The 24,684-nt window shown below is 38.8% G+C and overlaps 1 protein-coding gene across 3 annotated transcripts in view; it reads right to left on the reverse strand.

Moving 5' to 3' along the window:
* PALS1 (protein associated with LIN7 1, MAGUK p55 family member) overlaps window positions 1–24,684 on the reverse strand; it is an 84,999-nt gene that overhangs the window by 25,105 nt on the left and 35,210 nt on the right. For all 3 annotated transcript variants that reach the window (XM_062181354.1, XM_062181352.1, XM_062181353.1), the window contains 5 exons: window positions 16,070–16,278; window positions 6,584–6,661; window positions 5,307–5,453; window positions 2,680–2,841; window positions 637–714 (listed from right to left, as the gene is read on the reverse strand). In XM_062181354.1, the coding sequence (XP_062037338.1) occupies window positions 637–714; window positions 2,680–2,841; window positions 5,307–5,453; window positions 6,584–6,661; window positions 16,070–16,278 (674 nt within the window). The remainder of the gene's footprint in view (window positions 1–636; window positions 715–2,679; window positions 2,842–5,306; window positions 5,454–6,583; window positions 6,662–16,069; window positions 16,279–24,684) is intronic.

The following is a 24,684-nucleotide window of genomic DNA, read 5'->3' on the forward strand; positions in this document are numbered from 1 at the left end:
CCTATTTTCTGGCTATATTATATGAATAATGCTCCTATGAATAAGGACTCCAAGTCTTTGTGAGAATGTACAAAGGTACCAAAAAGTTCACAGAAATGGCCTATCATGAAAAAAAAAATTATGCAGAGTTCAAAACCTTTTTCCACCAAAATAAATACCTTTAAATCAACTTTTTGATTAAGTTTCTGACATACCCTTATATATATTCAATTATCTTGGATATAAACCTAGGAGTGGAATTACTGGGTCAGTAATGAAGTTTCTGTTTTAATAGAACTAACTGAATAAATGCTTAAGATACAGCAATACACTCTCTAAAAACACTTTTTCCCCCATACGGAGTATGTTTAAATTGAATAAGCTCACTTATAACTACAAAAATGAGAAAGTTCAATGTTAGAAATCACAAAAAAATCAAATCTTTTCTATTTTTTATTTTAAAAAGGTTCAGTTTATTCAATTTGAAATTTTGTAATTTTATATTATTTTTTAAAAAACTACTGAATTTACCTCTTTTTACATGAGTGTAAGAAATATTTAGAGTGCCATTTCTGATACAGAGAAATAAACAGAGCCACGGGGTGGGGTGGAGAAACCAATGAATATTAAGGGGAAAAAACAAAACAAAACACTTACTACAGTTTCTTTGGCAGGAGGAGGTTTGATGTGCTGACTGGGTATCAGAACAAATGTCAAAGTACCATGCATATCAGACTGTAATAGAAAGATCCAGTTAGTTTTTAAATCTGCATTTATTAAAATCATTCCATCATCATCTTATGATCAGTATTTCCCAACCTAGACTACTCAAGAACCCCTTTGTAAACTTTAAAAAAAAAAGAATCAATAAAGATGAGCCACTTTTCATCAGGAAACATAACTTAATCCTTCATGGATTCTGTTATATTAGTTATCCCAGATTATGGCATTCTATAATTAATTCTGGTCCTTTGGGGGAAGCCATTTAGCCTACAAATCTTGGGTTTTTATTTTTTATTCAAGTTTAGGAAGATCCTATAATGAAGGGCTGAAAGATGCTGTGCTGCTGTAACACGGGTTATCTACTCTGATTAAAACAAAATTTGAAAAATTGTGACTGGCATGAGAAAAACAGCACAAATATTCTCAACTCCCAGATGCTTTGTTTTTGTCACTCATTCTAATTTTTTTTTTTTTGAAGATTTTATTTATTTATTTGAGAGGTAGTTACAGAGAGAGGGAGAGACAGAGAGAAAGGTATTCCATCAGCTGGTTCACTCCTCAAGTGATTGCCATGGCCAGAGCTGGGCTCATCTGAAGCCAGGAGCCAGGGGCCTACTCAGCCTCCCACATAGGTGCAGGGGTCCAAGGACTTGGGGCCATCTTCCACTGCTTTCCCAGGCCACAGCAAAGAGCTGGATGGGAAGAGGAGCAGCCAGGACACAAACTGGAGCCCATATGGGATGCTGGCATTGCAGATGGAGGGCTCAGCCTACTATACCACAGTGCTGGCCCCACATTCTGACTTTTAACTGTAGGGTATCTAACTGCCAGCCTCACTATTATTTCCCAGTATATCGCTAACTGCTTTGTTTAGAAACCTCTAGCAAAGTAATCACCATAACTACTGGTACTAATATCACAGAAAAGAGTGCTCACCTAAATTTACCAGCTAATAAAAGAGGGCTAAAAATGATGATCATGATCAATGGTAGTTTGCTCTACCAAAGCAAGGAAGGAAGGAAGGGCGGGCGGGCGGGCGGAACAGAACAGAACATGAGGATGTTTTCTACAATTTACAACTCTAACAACTAATGCTAAGGAAATGAGAATACAGATCTGGTCTCTGAGTTCATGCAAAGTGATCAAAAACTGTCCTCACAAGATGACTATAAATAACATGCTGATTATAGTAGCATTGTTCAACAGAACTTTCTGCAATTAATCTGCATCTTAATACGGTAGCCATTGGACATATATTGCTCTTCAGCACTTGAAGAAAACAGGACAATTAAAATCATGAGGCAAAGGCAGGCATTGTGGCACAGAGGTTAAGGTGCTGCATGAAATGCTGGCATCTCATATGTGAGCGCTGGTTAGAGTCCTGCCTGTTCCACTTCTGATCCAGCTTCCTGCTAATATGCCTGGAAAAGCAGCAAAAGACAGCCCATGTGCTTGGGCCCCTGCCACCCACATGGAAGACCAGGATGGAGTTCTGGACACCTGGCTTTGCAGCCATTTGGGAAGTGAACCAGCAGATGAAAGATCTCTTTCGTTTTCTCTCTCCCTCTCTCTGTCACTCTTTCAAAAAAATAAATCTTACCAAAAAAAAAAAAAAAAGACACCGGCTTTGTTATGTTAATACTTAGCCAGTGTCTAGGACATAGTAGGAACTCAGTATTATTGACTGAATTAATGAGTTATATTACTACTGATTGCACAAAGCAATATAAATTTTAGTAACAAAGCCAAAAGAAAAAAATTTACATATATATGTATGTATATATATCTCAGCAGTACCCATCAGAAAAAAAAACATAAAAATCCTCTACTAATAAATACTGTGGAACAATTAAATCATACAAAAATCAGGCTAGAAATCATCGGGTACTCTTATCAGTTATTTTTAAAATGCTTCAAAAATAACTTATTCTAAAGTCTAGCAACAAATCAATTATTCTTCCACCTTTGTCAACTTACCAATATGTCAAAAACCTCATTGACATCTTTCCCTCGAATTTCAATGCCATTAATCTCCAGGACTTCATCTCCTTCGTGTAACAGACCACTTTTCTCAGCAGCACCACCTTTTACTATCCGGCTAATGATCACAGATTCCATTTCATTGCGAACTGTAGCACCCTAAAAAAACAAAAACACAAATAAAATAAAACATCTAATTTTAAAATAAAAATGCATTTTTAAAATATTTCTTCATTTTAAAGTTCTAATTATTATTATTATTATTTTTTTTGACAGGCAGGGTGGACAGTGAGAGAGAGAGACAAAGAGAAAGGTCTTCCTTTGCTGTTGGTTCATCCTCCAATGGCTGCCGCAGCTAGCGCGCTGCGGCTGGCGCACCAGGCTGATCCGAAGGCAGGAGCCAGGTGCTTCTCCTGGTCTCCCATGGGGTGCAGGGCCCAAGCACTTGGGCCATCCTCCACTGCACTCCTGGGCCACAGCAGAGAGCTGGACTGGAAGAGGGGCAACCGGGACAGAATCCGGTGCCCCGACCAGGACTAGAACCGGTGTGCCGGCGCCGCAAGGTGGAGGATTAGCCTATTGAGCCACGGTGCTGGCCCCTAATTATTTCTATTCAACAATACTAACCCTCCTAATGTGCCTGGGAAAGTAGCAGAAGATGGCCCAAGTTCTTGGGTCTCTGAACCCACTTGGGAGACCTGAAGAAGCAGTTGTTGGCTCTGGATTGGCCCATCACTTGGGGAGTGAACCAGCAAATGGAAGACTCATCTGTGTGTGTGTGTGTGTGTGTCTGTTGTATACAAACTCTGCCTTCCAAATTAATACATCTTTAAAAACAATAAAAACTTAAAAAATGCTTGCCTTCAATAATCTTGAGAAAAAAATTTACTTACAGAGTAGTAACTGTAATTAGATTTGAAAGCTGACCATTTTCTCACAACACTTTCTGCTTCAGAAACACTCTACTCATTAGAATTCTGAAACGAAGCAGATTTTTGAAGCATACAGCAGCAGAAGAATGCATTTGCTTAAAACAAGACCTATAATCAAGTTTGCTCTCCACATGCCAGATCCTATTCAAATGATTATACCGCATTTTGGTGTGGTTAGTGAAAATGACTCTTAATTTATGAAAGTTTTTTCAAATTTAATATGACGTAGTGGCGAATACCAATCTGGTTAGTTATTCAAATGTTAACTATTAGCTGCATCCAATTTACATTAAAATGTACTAAACATTATTATATAAATTGGAAGCAAAAATTAAAAAAATGTATGTTCAGACATGGAAATACAAGATACAGAGTAACACTTGAAAGCAGACAAGAGTTTGTAATATTAGTTTGTAATATTTTTTTCCTAAACATTCATTTAAAAACGTTGCCATGACTTTCCTAATTTCTATTTTTGAGGAAGGGGAGAAGGCTAGACTAGTTAAACTGTCTATAAAATACATTCCTTATTCCATATACCATGTTATTCAAGGTACAATCTGAACCACCAAGACTGAAGAATATTTCTCTTCTAATAAAAGAAACTTAAGGAAACAGACTAAGAGATTGAAAAAAGTTTCAACATACAAAAACTTTAAAGAATTACAGAATACAGACTTTTAATTATATCTAAGTAATTATATCAATAAACAACTGCATGAAAAGATCAGAATTTCTAATTATTAAGGAAGTTGGGGGAACAATGAAGTAAATTACTTATTCTTTTTTTCCTCATATACAAATAAGCTATTGTTTTAATGATATTATATGAGAAAAGATGAACAAACTTTTCTCAACTATAACAGGTACAGGCAAGAACACAGAATTCCAAAAAATAAACTTTAAAAGAGAAAAACAACAAATGAGGTAACGGGGTCTTCAATCACCTGCCACACCCAAGATCTCTGTGTAGAAATAATCTCAGATAAGAGATGTGGGACAGAGGTCCCAGCGTTGTGGCGTAATGGGTTAAGTCACTGCCTATAATGCTGGCATCCTATATGGACACTGGTTGGAGTTTCAACTGCTCCACTCTTTTTTTTTTTTTAACAGGCAGAGTTAGACAGTAAGAGAGAGAGACAGAGCAAAGGTCTTCCTTCCATTGGCTCACTCCCCAAATGGCCGCTATGGCCACCGCTCTGCGCTGATCCGAAGCCAGGAGCCAGGTGCTTCCTCCTGGTCTTCCATGCGGGTGCAGAGCCCAAGCACTTGGGCCATCCTCCACTGCACTCCTGGGCCACAGCAGAGAGCTGGACTGGAAGAGGAGCAACTAGGACAGAATCCAGTGCCCCAACTGGGACTAGAACCCAGGGTGCCGGTGCCGCAGGTGGAGGATTAGCCAAGTGAGCTGTGGCGCCAGCCAACTGCTCCACTTCTGATCCAGCTCCCTGCTAGTGTGCCTGAGAAAGCAGTAGAGAATAAGGTCCTTGGGCCTCTGCACCCACATGGGAGATGCAGATGAAGCTCCTGGCTCCTGGCTTCAGCCTGGCCTAATGTGGCCATTTAGGGAGTGAACCAATGGATAGAAGATCTCTATAACTCTCCTCCTCTTCTCTCTCTGTAACTCTGCCTTTCAAATAAATAAAATGAATCACAAAATAAATAAAAAAAAAAGAGATGTGGGACACTTACCAATGGAATATCACGAGCCTTTTCTATACGAACTATTTTTACAGTTTCTCCTCCATACTGGCCAATGCTTTCATAAACTCTCTCCTCTGAAATGGGCTCTAGCTGCATTTCCTGCTCAGCAACCTTATCGTGGGCCAATAAAAGAGCCTGTTTCAAAGAAATCCATAGCATTTTAAGAAACAGCACAACTCACTTCTAAACAGTTATTTTTAATCTCCTCATGTACATGGCATGCTTTCAAATTTATCATGTATAGATCCAAACTTGTATCTTACATGCTCACTATACTTCATAAAAACAAAATCTAAGAGGTGTAAACACCCTAGATGATTAAAAATGTATGAAAAGCCGTCGCTTGCAGTGCTAGCATCCCATATGGGCACTGCTTCGAGTCCCAACTGTCCACTTTCAATCCAGATCTCTGCTATGACCTGGAAAAGCAGTAGAAGATGGCCCAAGACCTTGGGCCCCTGCACCCATGTGGGAGACCTGGAGGAGGCTCCCGGCATCAGACTGGCGCAGCTCCGACCATTGTGGCCAATTGGGGAGTGAACCAGTCAGTGGATGAAAGACCTCTCTCTCTCTCTGCCTCTCCTTCTGTGTGTAACTCTGACTTTCAAATAAAAACTCTGACTTTCAAATAAAAAAAAGTATGCAAAATAACAAAAGGGATGAGTTTTTGTCCAATTTTTATTTTTATAAGAGATTTATTTCTTTGAAAGGTAAAATATACATTGAAAGAAAAGGAGAGACAGTATCCAATTATTATAGCAAGAAGGTATTTCAAAAATATTGTCTAGTTCTAAACATGAATATATAATCTAAGAATTCTCCAGATGAGGTTGTAAACCCAAAATAAGCTATACGGGGGTAGGTACTGTGGCACGCAGGTTAAGCTGCTGCTTAGTACAACTGCATCCCATACCACAGTCCCAGCTACTGTGAATTTGCAATCTATTTTCCTGTTAATGTGCCTGGGGGCAGCAGATGATGGACCAAATATTTGGGCTCATGTCACCCAGGTGGGAGACTCAGATGGGGTTCTTGGCTCCTGGTTTCAGCCTTGCCCAGCTCTGCTTGTTGCAGGCATTTGGGGAGTCAACCAGCAGATGAAATATCTCTGTCTCCCTGCCACTCTGCCTTTCAAATAAATCAATAAATCTTTAAAACAATAACTAAAATAGCTAGATAATTTCTGAGGTCTTTTTCAGCCCTAAAAGAATTTGATAAAGAAAGAAAGAAAAACCTGGAAAACCACATATATGTCTTTTTTTTACCTGAATATGTGGAGCATTCAATAAAGCAGTTAATTCTTGTCCTTCCTTCTGATGAACTGGTTTCAAAACAGTTTGTACCTAAGAAAGAAAAAACAGATTATTCTTCCTAGGTTACAGGAAATCAGTAACACCTATCCAGGTTAGCATTTTTAAAATACAAGTTAAAATGGTGAAAAATACTAGAAAGAAAGAAAAATACTCAGGGCCGGTGCTGTGGCGCAGTGGTTTAACACCCTGCCTGAAGTGCTGGCATCCCATATAGCTCTCTGCTATGGCCTGGGAAAGCAGAAGAAGATGGCCTAAGTCATTGGGCACCTGCACCTGTGTGGGAGACCCAGAAGAAGTTCCTGGGTCCTGGCTTCAGATCAGCACAGCTCCAGCCGTTGCAGCCAACTGGGGAGTAAACCAGCGGATGGAAGACCTCTCTCTGTCTCTACCTCTCTCTGTAACTCTTTCAAATAAATAAAATAAATCTTAAAAAAAAAGAAAAATACTCAAAAGAACTGTGGGAAAAAAACCAGAATATTTCTTCTCACAAAGGCTTCAGTTTTGTTATCATAAGTAACAGGAAAAGTCCTTGTATTTTGGTATTTATGCCTATGAATGAATTATTTCCATTTCAAAAGTTTCTCTCAACATTCCATTAAAACACACTAATAGTGATTATGTAAGGGAAGAAAAACTGTTCCAACAGTTACCTTGCTACTTTATATTTTTAATCTCTATTTATGTAACTACATTTAACATTAGAAATGGCAATTCTTTTTTTTAGAGATTTATTTTATTTGAAAGGCAGAGTTCCAGACAGAGAGGGACAGAGAGAGAGAGAGAGAGATCCTCTATCTGCTGGTTCACTCCCACAACGGCTAGGGCTGGCCCAGGTCAATGCCACGAGTCAGGAGCTTCTTCTGGGTCTCCCACATGGGTGCAGGGGCCTAAGTTCCTGAGCCATATTCCACTGCTTTCGCAGGCACATTAGTAGGAAGTTGGACTGGCAGTGGAACAGCTGGGACTTGAAACAGCACCTTTATGAAATGCCAGCATCGCAGGCAGCAGCTTCACTTGCTGAACTATAGCACCGGCCCCTGACAATTGTTAGACAAAAACATCTATATGAATGAAATAGAATAATCATTATAACGCAGTGAACTCTATTTAAAATTATCCAAGGTTGAACAGTCGTTGCATTTCTAGAATATGCCCAGGGTTATGATGATTTTTGTTAACCTCTTGCGATTTAAGTCTATTCAGAGACTGAGATAATACCAATCTGTCTGCATTCATGCTCCTTTTATTCCTTAATGTTACTGGTATTTTTTCCTTCATCTAATTTATCAAAGGTTTATCTATAGTCTTGTTCTTTTCAAAGAGGTAGCTATCTTTTAATGTTATTAAATATACTGTTCCTTACATTTAAATAATTTCTTTTCAGTTTATCTTTAAAATTTCTTTATTTGAAAGGCAGGGTTACAGAGAGAGAAGAAACACAGAGAGATTCTTCATCCACTGGTTCACTCCCCAAACGGCCAGGGCTGGGCCAGGCCAAAGCCAGGGGCTTTATCCTAGTCTTCCATGTGGGTCCAGGGGCCAAAGCATTTGGGCCATCTTCTGCTTTCCCAGGCACATTAGCAGGGAGCTGGATCAGAAGTAGAGTAGCCAGGACTTGAACCAGCGCCCATTAGGGGATGCAGTGTTGCAAGCAGTGACTTAACCCAGTACACCACACTGGCCAATCATGTATACTATACTTATTTGTTCAGTTGACTTATTTTCAATCTTTTCTACCATAAATATTTTATTTATTTATTTATTTATTTATTTACTTTTAAAGATTTATTTATTTGAAAGAGTTTCAGAGAGAGAGGTCTTCCATCCCCTGGTTCACTCCCCAGATGGCCGCAACAGCCAGAGCTGGGCCTATCTGAAGCCAGGAGCCAAGAGTTTCTTCCAGGTCTCCCACATGGGTTCAGGGGCCCAAGGACTTGGGCCATCTTCTACTACTTTCCCAGGCCACAGCAGAGAGCTGGATGGGTTGAGGAGCAGCTAGGACTAGAACCGGTGCCCATATGGGATGCCAGTGCTTCAGGCCAGCGTGGTAACCCATTGTGCCACAGCGCCGGCCCCTACCATAAATATTTAAAGGTAAAAATTCTGCTCTGCAGACTACACTTCCCTAAAGTCTAACTATAATATGTGTGCTCATCATCAAGACCTCTGATTTTCTTCCTTTTTCTATACCCAAACCCCACTGCTCATCCAAAATAGTACTTTGCAGTAGGTAGAAAACAAAAACTATCACCTTTAATAAAGATACAAATAAATATATAGAATTTTCAAATAAGAACAACTTACTAAAATAGGTACCAAATCTTTTGTCTATTTAATCAGTAATTCCCCTATCAAGAGGAGATAATTTTTGAATTGATAAGAGATAATTTTGGGATTAACTAATTTTACTACAACAGTGGATCAAAGCAATGACAAGATCAAAATCAATCTGTCCTCTGCCTCTGGAACTAGAAACAAACTTCTAATTGTAGAGTCCCATATGAACAAGGATAATCAGGATAACATAGCAAATATTATCTTCTTCAAGAACCCTATCATGGTGTTACTTATGTACAGAGGCTGTGATCCAAATGTTTCCCTTATTTATCAAATCTACACTAATTTAAAATGGAATCCACAGTGCCTGATCAGACATACTTTTTGATAGTTGGAGAAAGTCTTCAGGAAAAAAGAAAAATTTGTGCTAAAAATGTACCATAGGTATGCAAAAGGTAACTAGTCAATTCAAAAACAGTTTTTTCAAAACAGAGAGGTATAGATTTATATATAGAGAGGTCTTTCATATGTTCACTCCCCAAATGGCTGCAATGGCTGGAGCTGAGCCGATCTGAAACTAGGAGCTAGGAGCCAAGAGCTTCCTCCAGACCTTCCACGTGGGTCCTGGGGCCCAAGGCCTTGGGCCATTCTCCGCTGCTCTCCCAGGTGCATTAGTAGGGAGCTAGATTAGAAGTGGAGTAGCCAGGTCTAAATTGACTCCCCTATGGGATGCCCACACTGAAGGAAGTGGCTTTATCCGCTACACCATAGCACCAAGCCCTGAGAATATAAGGACTTCAATCATTCGATTTTTGCCTCTTTCCCGGCCTTATCTTGTATTCCTCAGACCTCAATATTTTTCGTCCAGAATTAAAGCTGCTCGTTTTTTTCTGCATATATGATGACAGTGATTATGCTAGTTGTTCCAGCAACCTAAACAGCCCCGTTCTATTTGTCTAGGTAACATATACCCATAAGACTACACACATCTGATTTAAAACTGTTGGTGGTACTGCAGCCCACTAGATTGAGCTCATCAAAGATGGAACCGTGTCTCATTCAGCTTTGTCTCTGACTATTGGCAGAATGTCTGGCAAACAGCACTCAAGTATTTGATGAACTCAATAAAAGGAAAAAAGGGGAGGAAGTTATTCTTATTGTCTCTTCCACCTTTATTCCCCACAGAGATAATATGTCCTCTTAACTTTCTATATTTGATGTCTAATTATTATTTAAGATCTTATATTTGGGGCCGGCACTGTGGTGTAGTGGGCTAAGGCTCCACCTGCGGCTCTAGTATCCCATATGGGCACCAGTTCATATCCCAGCTGTTCCTTTCCCGATCTGGCTCTCTGCTATGGCCTGGGGAAGCAGTGGAAGATGGCCCAAGTGCTTGGGCCCCTGTACCCATGTGGGAGACCTGGAAGAAGCTCCTTGCTCCTGGCTTCCGATCAGCTCAATTCCTGCCACTGTGGTCATTTGGGGAGTGAACCAGTGGATGGAAGACCTCTTTCTCTGTCTCTCCCTCTGTCTGTAACTCTACCTCTCAAATAAATAAAATCTTCGAACAAACAAAACCCCAAAATCTTACATCTGGTACAATTACAGAAGCCTCCAATGGAAGAATGCTTGTGTTTGTCACCTCACACATTTTCCATATTATCAGAATACTACTTTAAATTGGAAGTCCATTTTATCACGCTTCTATTTAAAACCTTCACTAGGAGACAGGCCTTTGGTCTAGCAGAGAGATGCCTGTGCCCCATTATCAGAGGTTCCTGGATTCAATGCCCAGCTCCAGTTTCCTCTCTTCCTACCAATGCAGATCTTGGGAGGCAGCAGTTGATGGTTCTAGTAGTTGGGTCCCTGCCACGCAGGTGCTTGAGTTGGATTCTGGCTCCTGGCTCCGGTGCCAGGCCAGTCAGTGCAGGCATCTGGGAAACTTGTCAGTGATACAAGCAACCTCTCTAATTAAATAACAAAACAAAAACCTCAAGTAGGTCTGTAATCACATATAGAGTAAACTTATTTAAAATTTTCTTTAGAGAAACATAAAAAGATCTAAATAAGAGAATTACTACCCAATGATAGTTGAATCAAAAGAATTTGTTTTGCTCTTCATAATAAATTCGAGTAAGAACAAATTCCTATTTTCTCAGTCCCTCTACAACTTTGTATTTCATTACTTTTACTGTTTTATTGCACTAGTGAGTATCTCCAGAAAAATGCTAAAAATCAATGGTAACGTCTGGAGATTATTTATCTCACTGCAGCCTAAATGGAAACATGTTAGGTGTTTCACCATTAGGTAAGATGCTATTAATTTCTGGTATCCATAAACAAGTCAGCAAAATGCACCTAGCTTTCTAGAACTTTAATCATCAAGGATAAAATAATCTTTTTCAGATTTTTTTTTTTGCACCAATCTATTTATATGGTTTTCTCCTCTCATCTATTCACATAATGTATTTTAAACACTTACCAAAAATGGATTCATCATAAGATAAATTCAAACATTAATATGGCTCACTTGGCCTTCAGGATTTGGACTGTATCTTTTAAGGCCATATCCTACCTCTTACTCATTATTTAAGAAATATGCTAGGCTTTCTCAGTTACTACTGCCTTTTTGTCTTTTGACAATGGAATGTCTTTTTTCTTCAACTTCTTGATGAATTCCCAGTCCTTTTCCAGACTCAGCAAATTAAATTTCCTTCTATGTGTCTTTCTTCTTCCCCACAACTCTCCCATCCTTCTTATACACACACAGTATTGGGCACATTTCATAATGCAGTTGGCATCTTTCTCACACCACCATCATAGCTCTTCCCAACAGATTGTAATTTACTCATTCATTGTTATTCCCTGGTAATAGCCTAGTTTAACTTTCAGAGGTGGATGGGCACTTGGATTATTTCCAATTTGTGAGTACTATCAGGTTGTTAGGTTCATATCCACATATGAACATTGTGTGGATGTATTTTTCAGTTATCTTCAGTATACATCTAGGAGTGGAATTGCTAGGTTAGAGTCTATGATAATTAGCTTTAATAGATAATACCAAACATTTTTCCAAAGTGACAGTACCAATTTATATTCTATCAGCAAGATATCAGAGTTTTAGTTGTTCCATGAGTTCACCAACACTTGGTATTAGCAGCTTTTAAATTTTAATTATAGTTATTCTGGGCAGCACTCTTTCATTTTGTTTTAATTTCTATGTAGGCTAATGATGCTAAACATTTTTTCACGCTTATGGGCCACCTGGATTTCCTTTTTCTTAAATTTGAAATGTTCTTTGGCAATTTTTTAAAACTAAGTAGTCTTTTTATTATTAATTTTAGAGAGTTCTTGATATATTCTGGATACAGTTTTTGTCATAAATACATACACACTTCAATATCTCAAAAATAATCATTTTCTGGTGTGCTGGATTTTTTTTTAACTCTCTTAAAGTGTTTTTGAGTAAACAAAAGTTAAAAACTTAATGAAGTCTAAGTTCTTAACCTTTTCTTTATAAAAGGTTATAATGGTTTTTCTTTATAAAAGGTTATAATTCTTTATAATGGGGTTGGCACCGTGGTACAGTGGGTTAAGTCACAGTTTGCTTGCTGGCATTCCTTAATCAGACTGCCACTTCAAGTCCCAGCTGCTCTGCTTCCAATCCATCTTTCTGCTAATACACCTGGGGATGGCTGCAGATGGTACAAGTGTTTGGGCTCTGGGCACCCATGAAGGAGAACAGGATGGAGTTCTTAGCTGCTGGCTTCAACCTGGCTGTTGTGGCCACTCAGGGAGTGAACCAGTGGGTGGAAGACAGCTCTCCCTCTCTCCTCTGCCTTTCAAATAAATCAATCTTAGAAAAAGAATAAAAATAAAAAATAAAAATCACTATAGGGGCCAGTGCCGTGGTATAGCAGATAAAGCTGACGTCTCTGATGCCAACATTCCATATGGGCACCAGTTCATGTCCCAGTTGTGCCAGTTCTAATCCAGCTCCCTGCTAATGGCCCAGGAAAAGAGCAGAAGATGGCCCATGCCACCCACATGGGGACATTTGGAAGTTCTTGGCTCCTGGCTTTGGCCTGACCCAGTGCTGGCCATTGCTGCCATATGAGGAGTGAGCCACAGATTAAAGATCTCTGTCTCTTTCTACAACTCTTTCAAAAATAAATAAATCTTAAAAAAAGCACTGCAATAACCAAAAATTTTGTTTTCTGTTTATTAATAAATATCCTAGATCAAATATTTAATCTGTATCTTAGTATTTGAAGCTTTCATAAGCCCTTTTTGTTTTTTTAAGACTTATTTATTATTTGAAAGGCAGAGGGAGGGAGAGAGAGAGAGAGAGATCGATCTTCTATATGCTGGTTCACTCCCCAAATGGCCACAACAGCCAGGGCTGGGCCAGGCAGAAACCAGGAGTTAGGAGCTTCTTCTGGGTCCCCTATGTGGGTTCAGGGACCCAAGAACTTGGGCCATCTTCCATTGGTTTCCCAGGAACATCTGCAAGGAGCTGGATCAGAAGTGGAGCAGTGGGACTTAAACAGGGGCACAAATGGGATACCGGCACTGCAGGCAGAGGCTTAACCCTCTAAGCCCCAGTGTTGGCACCAAAAAAGCTTTATTATTATATACTTAATTTCCAACATATTTTCAGCTACAAAAACAAAAAAACATTTCCCTAGTGTTTCACTACATTCCTTGGGCCTGTTTTTATTTACTTAGTTAAATTAACTTTCTATTAAAAATGATACAATTAGGGCCGGCGCTGTGGTGCAGCGGGTTAACACCCTGGCCTGAAGTGCCCGCATCCCATATGGGTGCTGGTTCTAGTCCCGGCTGCTCCACTTCCAATCCAGCTCTCTGCTGTGGCCTGGGAAAGCAGTAGAAGATGGTCCAAGTCCTTGAGCCCCTGCACCCACATGGGAGACCTGGAAAAAGCTCCTGGCTTCGGATCGGTGCAGCTCCAGCCGTTGTGGCCAATTAGGGAATGAACCATCGGATGGAAGACCTCTCTCTTCCCCTCTCTGCCTGAGTTTCAATAAATAAATCTTTTTAAAAAATGATATAATTAGGCCGGTGCCGCGGCTCACTAGGCTAATCCTCCGCCTTGCGGCGCCGGCACACCAGGTTCTAGTCCCGGTCGGGGCACCGATCCTGTCCCGGTTGCCCCTCTTCCAGGCCAGCTCTCTGCTGTGGCCAGGGAGTGCAGTGGAAGATGGCCCAAGTCCTTGGGCCCTGTACCCCATGGGAGACCAGGAGAAGCACCTGGCTCCTGCCATCGGATCAGCGCGGTGTGCCGGCCGCAGCGCGCCTACCGCGGCCGCCACTGGAGGGTGAACCAATGGCAAAAGGAAGACCTTTCTCTCTGTCTCTCTCTCTACTGTCCACTCTGCCTGTCAAAAATAAAAAAAAAAAAATTAAAAAAATTAAAAAAAGATATAATTAAAGCATGAGGTGATTTATTTTATCAAATATTTCAAATTGCAAGAAATATGAATGTTTAAAAAGCAAAAACATGGGCACAAGAGCAGCCTAGTTTATCTTATACTACCCACAAAGTCTTACCTAGTTTCAATATTCAGTAAATAAAACACAGGAGACAGATTAGGTGATTGCAAATTTTTTTCCAGTAAAATAAAGGCAATGAGACTGTGGTTTTTTTTTGTTTTTGTTTTTTGTTTTTTTTTTTTTAGTTTTTTCTTTTTTAGATTTATTTATTTATTTGAAAAACACAGTTACAGAGATGCAGAGAGAGAGAGAGAGAGAGAGAGAGGTCTTCCACCCTCTAGTTCACTCCCCAAATGGCCCCAGCGGCCAGCGCTGGGCCAATCAGAAGCCAGGAGCCAGGAGCTTCTTCTGGGTCTCCCACATGGGTACAGGAGCCCAAGGCCCTGGGCCATCTTCTACTGCTTTCCCAGGCTGTAGCAGAGAGCTGGATCAGAGTTGGAGCAGCCAAGACTCAAACCAGTGCCCATATGGGATGCCGGCACTGCAGGCAGCAGCTTTTATCTGCTATGCCACAGAACTGGCACCTACAATGACTACTTAAAATTTAGAATGCTTATCAAATTTAACACTCCTCTAATCAGCTTTCTGCTAATGTGTCTGGGAAAGCAGTGGAAGATGGCCCAATCACTGCCACCCATTTGGGAGACACAGACGGAATTCCAGGCGCATGGCTTCAGCTTGGCCCAGCTCTGACCACTGCAGCCATTTGGGAAGTGACTCAGTGGATGGAGGATTTCTTTCTCTGTCTCTACCCTTCTCTCTGTCACTCTGCCTTTCAAATAAGTAAAATAGATATTCTTTAAAAAGCATATATCACAGTACATTAAAATGTAATAATTTGGAATTCCCACACAGTTTTTAATAGAGAAAAATCTTGGGGCCGGCACTGTGGCGCAGCAGGTTAATGCCCTGGCCTGAAGCGCCGGCATCCCATTTGGGCGCAGGTTCTAGTCTTGGCTGCTCCTCTTCCGATCCAGCTCTCTGCTGTGGCCTGGGATGGCAGTCGAAGATGGCCCAAGTCCTTGAGCCCCTGCACCTGCATGGGAGACCAAGAGGAAGCTCCTGGCTCCTGGCTTTGGATTGGCGCAGCTCCAGACATTGTGGCCAATTGGGGAGTGAACCATCAGATGGAAGACCTCTCTCTCTCTCTGCCTCTCCTCTCTCTGTGTGTAATTCTGACTTTCAAATAAATAAATAAATCTTTAAAAAAAATAAAGGAAAATCTTGAAAATATCTATAAGTAATTATCTTAGGAGTTATACACTCATATTTATTATACTTATAACTTTATCTCACTAGTACTCATTTATATGAGTTTATAATACAAAATATTTATAACTACTATAATTACTAAAATTATATTAAAAGCATTAGAAAACTGCCCTCCAGTAATTCAAATATTTGCATTAGTATCCAAATTTATACTTTTATTTTTAAATTAACTCATTTTGAAACATAACTCTTTGAATATATGTATATATATTCAGGATAAAATACATATAGCAAAGTTTTCCGATCACAATAAATTATTAACATTAATAACAGTAATTAATACAAACAAGCTTTAAAGTTACATCACAATGGTATACTGATTTACTAGCACTAATATTACCTTGTAGGTATCAGAATGATGCTCAGAATACATACCTCTTGTGCAAGATCTTGTGCATTGGAGATAAGAGGAAACGGAGGACTGGCTTTGTTCATGTGTACTGTAACAGCGTTGTGTATCTTAAATGCATTCTGGAAATCTCTATTTTGTACGAGTTGTAAAAGTAGTGAAATATCCTCCTGGCTCTGAGAATCTACCAAAGTGTGTTGGATATGCTTAAGTGAAGAAAACAAGTCTTCCACTTCTAGTAGGAGGAAAAGGTATCTAAAATTAATTTGCTTTGCCTTAATTCAACATGTGTTTTAAGATAAAATTTCTTAAAACAGTAACAATTAAAGTTTTCAGAAATAAACTTAAATATATCTCAGTATCAACCAATGTCACTTTACATTTTTGAATAAGACTCTTTGAAATTTATACAACAGAATAACTTACATTCTTGAAAGTTTCAATTATAAAACTAATCATCATAAAAATAAATGAGGAAAACAGCAATAAAGAAATTTAAAACTACCAATAATTCCATCACCTAGAAGCAATATTTTTTCCCTTAACATCAGGATATTTCCTTTTTCCATGTAACTATACATTGTATTTATTTCCCCCACATCACTTAACAGTCTTTTAAAACATATATAATGGCTCCATAATATTCTATTACACAGTTAAACCATACTTATGGTAATGAGAACACTAAATTTGAACATTTAAGTTGCTTCCAAGTTTTTGCTTCTGTAAATAATAATAAACATTTCACTGCATAAAAATCATTGCTGCATATAAATGTCTGATATTCTGATGTTTTCTTAGAATAACTCCCAGAAACAGAACTTCTAAACAAGATTCTGATGTTGAAATAAGGAGTTTTTACTAATTTACATCCAATTAACATATTTTCACCAATATTATCATTTAAAAAAACCTTCAATTTCTTTAATAGGGAGGTTTAGGTTACTCATTTTACAAGGGGCTTCTTTGTGGTCTATAACACTTGAAATGAACATGCTCATTTCCTAAAATTGTATTGAAAGTTGTAAGCATGTGTATACAGATTGTACCTGTTACTGTGTACATACGGCACATACATTCCAAAATGATTAAGAACAACTGGGATTCTCTTCCCTGTTCCTCAACAGGGAGAGGAGTGGGGGGAGGGGGTGTGTGTGTCAGTTTTATATGTTAGTTATATTTGTGGTCATTTTTTAAAATCAATTAAGGCTTCTAGGCTGGAGCTGTGGCTCAACAGGATAATCCTCCGCCTTGCGGCGCCGGCACACCGGGTTCTAGTCCCGGTCGGGGCGCTGGATTCTGTCCCGGGTGCCACTCTTCCAGGCCAGCTCTCTGCTGTGGCTCAGGAAGGCAGTGGAGGATGGCCCAAGTGCTTGGGCCCTGCACCCCATGGGAGACCAGGAGAAGCACCTGGCTCCTGCCATCGGATCAGCGCGGTGCACCGCCCGCGCCGGCCATTGGAGGGTGAACCAACGGCAAAGGAAGACCTTTCTCTCTGTCTCTCTCTCTCTCTCTCTCTCTCTCTCACTGTCCACTCTGCCTGTTAAAAAAATAAAAATAAAAAAAATAAATCAATTAAGGCTTTTTAAAATTTATTTGATGGGGCCGGTGTTGTGGCTTATCAAATAAAGCAGCTGAGTCCTTCCTGGCTGCTCCACTCCCGATCTAGCTTCCTGACAGTGGCCTGGGAAAAGCTGCAGATTAGCCCAAGTGCTTGGGCTTCCTGCAGGCATGTGGGAGACCAGGAAGAAGCTCCTGGCTGCTAACTTCAGCCTGGCCCAGCCCCAACTGTAGTAGCCATCTGGAGAGTGGATCAACCAGCAGATGGAAAAGTCTCTTTCTCCCTTTGTCTCTCTCCCTTTCTCTCTGTAACTTTTTCAAATAAATAAATAAATCTGTAAAAAGGTATATTTGAGAGGCAGAGAGACAGAGTATGAGATACCATCCACTGAGCTGGTTTCCCAAATGTCCAAGGCTATAAACAGGAACTAAATCCGGGTCTTCCATATGGGTGGTCAGAACCCATCAGTAGAATGCAGTAGCAGGAAGCTAGAGTCAGGAGCCAGACCCAGAAATCAAACCTAGGCACTTGGACGTGGATTAATGTCTTAACTGGCAACTTAACCTCTAGCCAAACACTGGACCATGTGGACATTCTTACTGTAGGGCATTTTTACCACAGAAGTTTTCAACTCTTCATGCATTAAGAATGAACCACCTTTTCTTGTGTGATATCTTTTAATGTTCCTTCTAGCCTCTTTTTCATTTTAACTGTTTAATCCATCTGAATTTATTTTGGCAAAGATTTGAGGTGAAATTTTAACTTTTTAAAAATTCTGGTACCACTTATTGAATAATCCATCTTTTTCAACTGACTTATGATCTACCAAGTTCATATATCAGAGTCTGTTTTTATTTCACTGGTTTTACAGATTCTAGGGCTTAATTATGTCATTTATCTGCTTTACAGCAAGTGTTATAACCTGTCTTTTTGCCTAACACAGCAACATGGAATGTACACTAACTAGTTTTTTGAGGGGCTTACACTTATCACCATGTAGCCTTAGGAGGAATTTCTTCCAATAATGTTTGTGCATGCTCACATATATACAGTCTAGACCAGTATTTTAATTTGCCCTCCAAATATTACTTTCATAATACTGTTGCATTTTTCTTCTGATACTTTAGCCAAGTATTTATAATGAATTTTGTTTTGAGAGGCAAAAGAGAAGGTGACAGAGCTCCTATTCGTTGGTTCATTCCTCAAATGCCTTCAAAGGCCAGAGCTGAGCCAGAGCTAGGGTCAGGACTGAAACTGGGAGCAGGAAACTCGATCTAGGTCTCCCAGGTGGGTGGCAGGGACCCAATTACTTGAACCATCACTGCTGTCTCCCAAAGTCTGCATCAGCAGGAGGGTGGAACTGTGTATCAAATTCAGGAATTACATTATGGAACATGGACATCTTACCCACTAAGCCAAATGTCCACCTTGTCTTTAAATATTTTCTCAGAGTAGCCTATTTCATAACTGAAATTACAACACTAAGCTAAGGTAGTATACTGGAAAAGCTTAGAAATAGAAATCAAAGCTGCAATTTTTGTGAACACAGAGGCTAAAAAGTATCTTTGATAATGGGCAACCAACCAGTACAGCAAAACTGCTTAACTATGATTTAAACTTTCAGATAAATTTCTTAGCTGCTTGTCATGACCAATGTCAATTTAGTGTGGAAACTTTCCATATTCTTAGGAAGAAAAGCTGCCTAAAGTTCTGCTACCCTTCAGGCTCAAATGTTTCCATTAAAATTATCTAATGAGTAAGATGAACAGATTAATTTATCAGGCACTCAAAGTTCTCAAAACTTTACTAAATACATATAGCTGAACAAGCAGATGTGATCAAAACAACATGCAAATGGAAAAAAAGAACACTCAAGAAAATACAAAATAGCAAACCCTCTGATGAAATTAGCAAGTATTTAGAAACACCAATTTACAGAATATTAAATTAATTATTGGCAACGTTAATTTAAGGATTCTTGTTTTGATACACAGTCTCATTCATGTTTTGGTTTATATAAAAATTAATTTCAAAGGTCAGTGTATTTAGTTGTAGGTTTACAAAAAGTTTTGTTTCTAAATGGTACAACTTTAAAAGAATTCACAAATCTATATTATTTACCAATGTTAATTTCCTACGCAAAGAAATGTTCTGTTCTTAACAAGAATCCAACTAAATTCTTTAAGATTCTGTAAATCCCAAAAGAAATGGCAAAAAATCCAATCAGATATAACTATATCAGTCCTGCAGGAAACACACAATCTTCTGTAATAAAGGTAAAGACACACAACCAAGAGAGAGAAAAAAAGAGTATAAAAGAGAGAGATTCCTTTCCTCAATCCCATATACAGACAACAGACAAGGATGAAGAAATACATGCACAAAGAAAAGAAATGGACAACCACAGGTCTAGCAAAGATTGACCTAAGTGTTAGACGGGGAGTGGACACAACTGAACTGAAGTAGAGAGATACCCAGAGTAAGGCAGGATGGAAGTACTACTGTACAGAGGGGAAGTCAGAGGTAGGTAAAGCAAATCTACCTTTGGAATCAATTCTAATCACATTCCTCCAAATGCTTTATAGCTAGTTTAAATTTCTTGCCCTGTTATTGATTTTCAGTAGAAAGTGTTCTAAGTTTCCATCATCCTATCTACCATTTCACAACACTTAGATCTTGACTACCTATAGTAAACGAGAGGATATATGATCTTAAAATATGAAGCATTGGGACTGGCACCATGGCACAGCAGGTAAAGCCACTGCCTGCAGTGCATTTATCCCATATGGGTACTGGTTTGAGTCCCAGCTGCTCCACTTCGATCCAGATTTCTGCTATGGCCTGAGAAAACAGTAGGAGATGACCCAAGGACTTGGTCCCCTACACCTGTGTGGGAGACCCCGGAAGAAGCTCCTGGCTTCAGATCGGCCCAGTTCTGGCCTTTGTAGCCATCTGGGGAGTGAACCAGATGCCTCTGTCTCTCTGTAACTCTGCCTTCTAAATAAATAAATAAATCTTTAAAGAAAAAAAAAAAAAAAACCCTCAACAACAAAGGTTCTATCAGGTGAGGCTTATTCCATAGCCTGGACTGGCTGCTGTTTTGAGACACAATTAATCAGACTAAGAGAAACATACACATAAATGCATAAATCCACCTCCCTGAACTCTGTCCTCTTCTGTTAAACCTCACCTGGTAGTCTAAAATGTAACAAAACAAAACAAACAAACAAACCTCAAAATAGGTGATAGAAAACAACTCTATCTACAAACCTGTAAGATTCTGGGCAGCCATATGGGAACATTTTTTGGCTACAAGGGTAAACACTAAAATTACCTAAGGAAGCTAAGGAATCTTCATCTCCAGAGATGTTTCAAAGCAATGGAGACACCCACTTACATTGGATTAGCTTTATTTTTACTTATTGCTCACATTTATCCCCCATAAAAAGTTTCTAGAGATCTATTAAGATCTATTAAGATCATTAAGATTCTTCCATTTCATTGTATAAATAATACCAGTTCTTTAAACCTACACTCGGCCGGCGCCGTGGCTCACTTGGCTAATCCTCCACCTGTGGCGCCGGCACCCTGGGTTCTAGTCCCTGTTGCTCCTCTTCCAGTCCAGGTCTCTGCTGTGGCCCGAGAAGGCAGTGGAGGATGGCCCAGGTAGTTGGGCCCTGCACCCGCATGGGAGACCAGGAGGAAGCACCTGGCTCCTGGCTTTGGATCGGCACAGCACGCCGGCCGTAGCAGCCATTTGGGGGGTGAACCAACGGAAAAGGAAGACCTTTCTCTCTGTCTCTCTAACTCTGCCTGTATAAAATAAAAATAAATAAATAAAAAATAAATAAACCTACATGCAAGAATCTCAACCCAACCAACTTCATAGTTTTTTTCTGAGAGATTTAAGATTTCTTTTCCCCTGAAACTATACAGTCAGATAATATTTACATGAGGGACTTAATATTACTGAGTATAAGGAAATCATGACAGTTCTACCTGTTGAATCAAAATTAGGACATGCATTCAGGATATCTTTGCTTAAATAATAGGAAGTATTTCTTTTTCCTTTTCAATTTTTAAAAAATGACTTATTGATTTTAAAGGTAGAGTTTCGGGGAGAGAGACAGAGAGATCAATGTTCCATCTGCAGGTTCACTCTCCAGATGGCTACAACAGCCAGGGCTGGAGCAAGCCACACGCAGGAGCCAGGAGTTTCTTTTGGGTCTCCCACATGGGTGGCTGGGGCCCAAATACTTGGACCATCTTTTGCTGCTTTTCCCAGGCCATTAGTGGGAAGCTGGATAAGTGGAGAAGCCAGGACACAAACCAGTGCACATATGCCTTTGATGTGAATGTCAAAGGCATAACTACTATGGAAAAAAATATGACAGTTCTTCAGTAAGTTACATGTAAAATTATCATATGACCCAGCAACTATACTTCTGGACATACATCCAAAAAAATCGAGAACAGGTATTAAAACAAGAACTTATACATGAATATTTCTAACAGTACTATTCACAATACTGAAAACAAGTAAACAATCCAAACCCTTCACCAATGAATGAATGGATAAACAAAATATCACAAAAAGTAGTATAGCTATACAATGGAATATTATTCAGTTCTAAAAAACCCATAAAGTACTGATTCACGCTGCAACATGGATGAACCTTAAAAACCTCTGAGAAGAGGCCCGTCACAAAAGGGCACAGATTGCATGATTCCATTCATAATGAAATTCCAGAATAAGCAAACCCAAAAGACAGAAAGGATAAACTAGTGGTTGAAAGCAGGTCACCATGGGTATATGGTAGGTGGGAGTGTATGCTTTTCTTATGTCTCATCAAGGGTATAACAACCACACATACTGTCATATTTGAGGGTATTTCAAAAAGTTCACTGAAAATGAAATTAAGAATTTTGGTATAAAAAAAGGAATCCATGCACAATTTTCTCAAAATATGCATTTTCCATGTATTATGAAAAATGTTCTGCATCAAAACAACCTTATACTTTTCATTTTTCTTTTTAAGATAGATGGCTTTCTTTCTAAATACTCTATCTATTGCATCCACTTATCTACATCACTGGCCCAAAATTAGTTGTCTGTAAGCACAAACACAGTGAAATCTAACATCTAGAAATATCTGAACTCTCCTACTGTACACCTCATCCCACTCTAACCGTATCCTATTCCTTTCTCAGTATTTTTCTCAGAAGGTAACTTTGCCTTGATTCTGAAAAAGAACAAAGACAACACTTTTTACTTGTAGCAAAGCAAGTTCTAAAAACTAATGCCAATTTTAAGGAAGCCTCCTTAATACATCAAAATTTTTACACTGTATAATAATTACTGGAACTAAATTGCTATATCACTATTTTCTAATTTTCAATCCAATTCAAACTGCTTTTAAATAAGACACTTCAGTTATCTTCTGAGAATTTTCCATCAATTCTATCCCCCTACTTTTATTATTAAGCACTGCCAAATTTACAATTATTTTCATTCAAGAAAACCCCTGACAATTAAAACACCTAACTTTTCTAAGTACAGGTTCAAGAGTATGTTTTCTACTCACAGGTAAATGATGTATCACTTGGAAACCGAGGGCTCCCTCTCAAAGAAATAAATCAGTTGCCCCAACTTTCCCTCTTTTCAAACAAGGCTGCTGTTTCTGGCTGTGAAAAAGGCTGAGGAGTTGTTTCCTGTAGTGTGTGCACTAATCAAAAACTGGCAAGGAGACACGTACAATTGCAAGGGAGTACTTCCATTACAGTTTGATGTGCTAGCACATTATGAACAGGAAAAAAAAAGTTTGGTCAAAAGCTATTACGCTTCCTTATAAATTAAAACTTCAAATTGAGTATATTCAAACACTGTGGTTGTGACTGACAGAAAACAGCTTATTCTAGCTTTTCATGTTAACTCTAAGTAGACATTTGTGTTGAGTCTGTTAACATTAAATCTATCACTTATTTCTCAAAATTTTCTCATGTCCAAGAAATTACTTATAAATAGCTGTTGCTACATTTCAAATTACTCAAGTTCAAGGGTCATACGAAGGTATTTTTGAAAACCACACTGGATTACAGATTGGAAGAAAATACGGCTGTCCTTTAAATTAAACTTGCAGAAAAGTCAGCAATGGGCAAATAGGTTCTATTTTCTAAACTCAGGCAAAAATAAAACAAAACAAAAACAAAACTCTAGTTTTCCCTTAAGACAATCTGGCTTACGTTGTAGATTTTCATGGAAAAAACTGAATTACAAGTTTAAACCAGCAATACAGGCGAAAAAAATAGAGCATTTTAGTACAAATTTTGAAATCCTTGAATAATTTTTTCATAATACAGTTTCATGAAATTTTTGAAGATTTATTGTGTGCATGGTCTTAAATTTTTTTTGCACCAAAATAAACATCTTTTAATTTCATTTTCCTCAAACTTTCTGAAGAAACCGTATATTTGTTTCTTTATTGTGATAAGCACATATGTGTTGAGTCTACACTTGATCTTAGCCAAAAGGCCAAGAAGCAATACATATGTGTTGATTCTAAGTAACACTGATAACAATTATGTTAGTCTTAAAGGAACTTACACAGAAAAGCAGAAGATTCAGTTTAGGCTTGGGCTGAATATATAACAACATAAACTTTCTCCAATAAAGAATATTTATAGAGTATTTAATAAATAAATAAATAATGGAGTGGCAGGAAATGAAAGCTATTAAGAAGCAATCAGGAATAAAGTATTTTTACTCTAATAAAACCATTCATATAATTATACTGACAAAATACGTAATTTCAAGGTTTTCATTGAAATTACAATATCCATTTGAAGACAAACTATCACTGAACATGTACCTATGATTTCTTAAGACACAGAGGGACATACACATTTGAAATGGGGATCATGATCAAATTTGTAAGTTACACAGTTTCATGGAAACATGAAATTTAAACTACTGATACAGGCAAAACAAAGACAGATGTGATGTAGTAGAAACTGTTCCAAACTTGAAAGACTTAATGTATACCTGGTAGTTGTGAACAAATTAGAAAAAATTTGGTACCC

The sequence above is a fragment of the Lepus europaeus genome, chromosome 22 (genome assembly GCF_033115175.1).
Source record: "Lepus europaeus isolate LE1 chromosome 22, mLepTim1.pri, whole genome shotgun sequence".
Classification (NCBI taxonomy): Eukaryota; Metazoa; Chordata; class Mammalia; order Lagomorpha; family Leporidae; genus Lepus; species Lepus europaeus.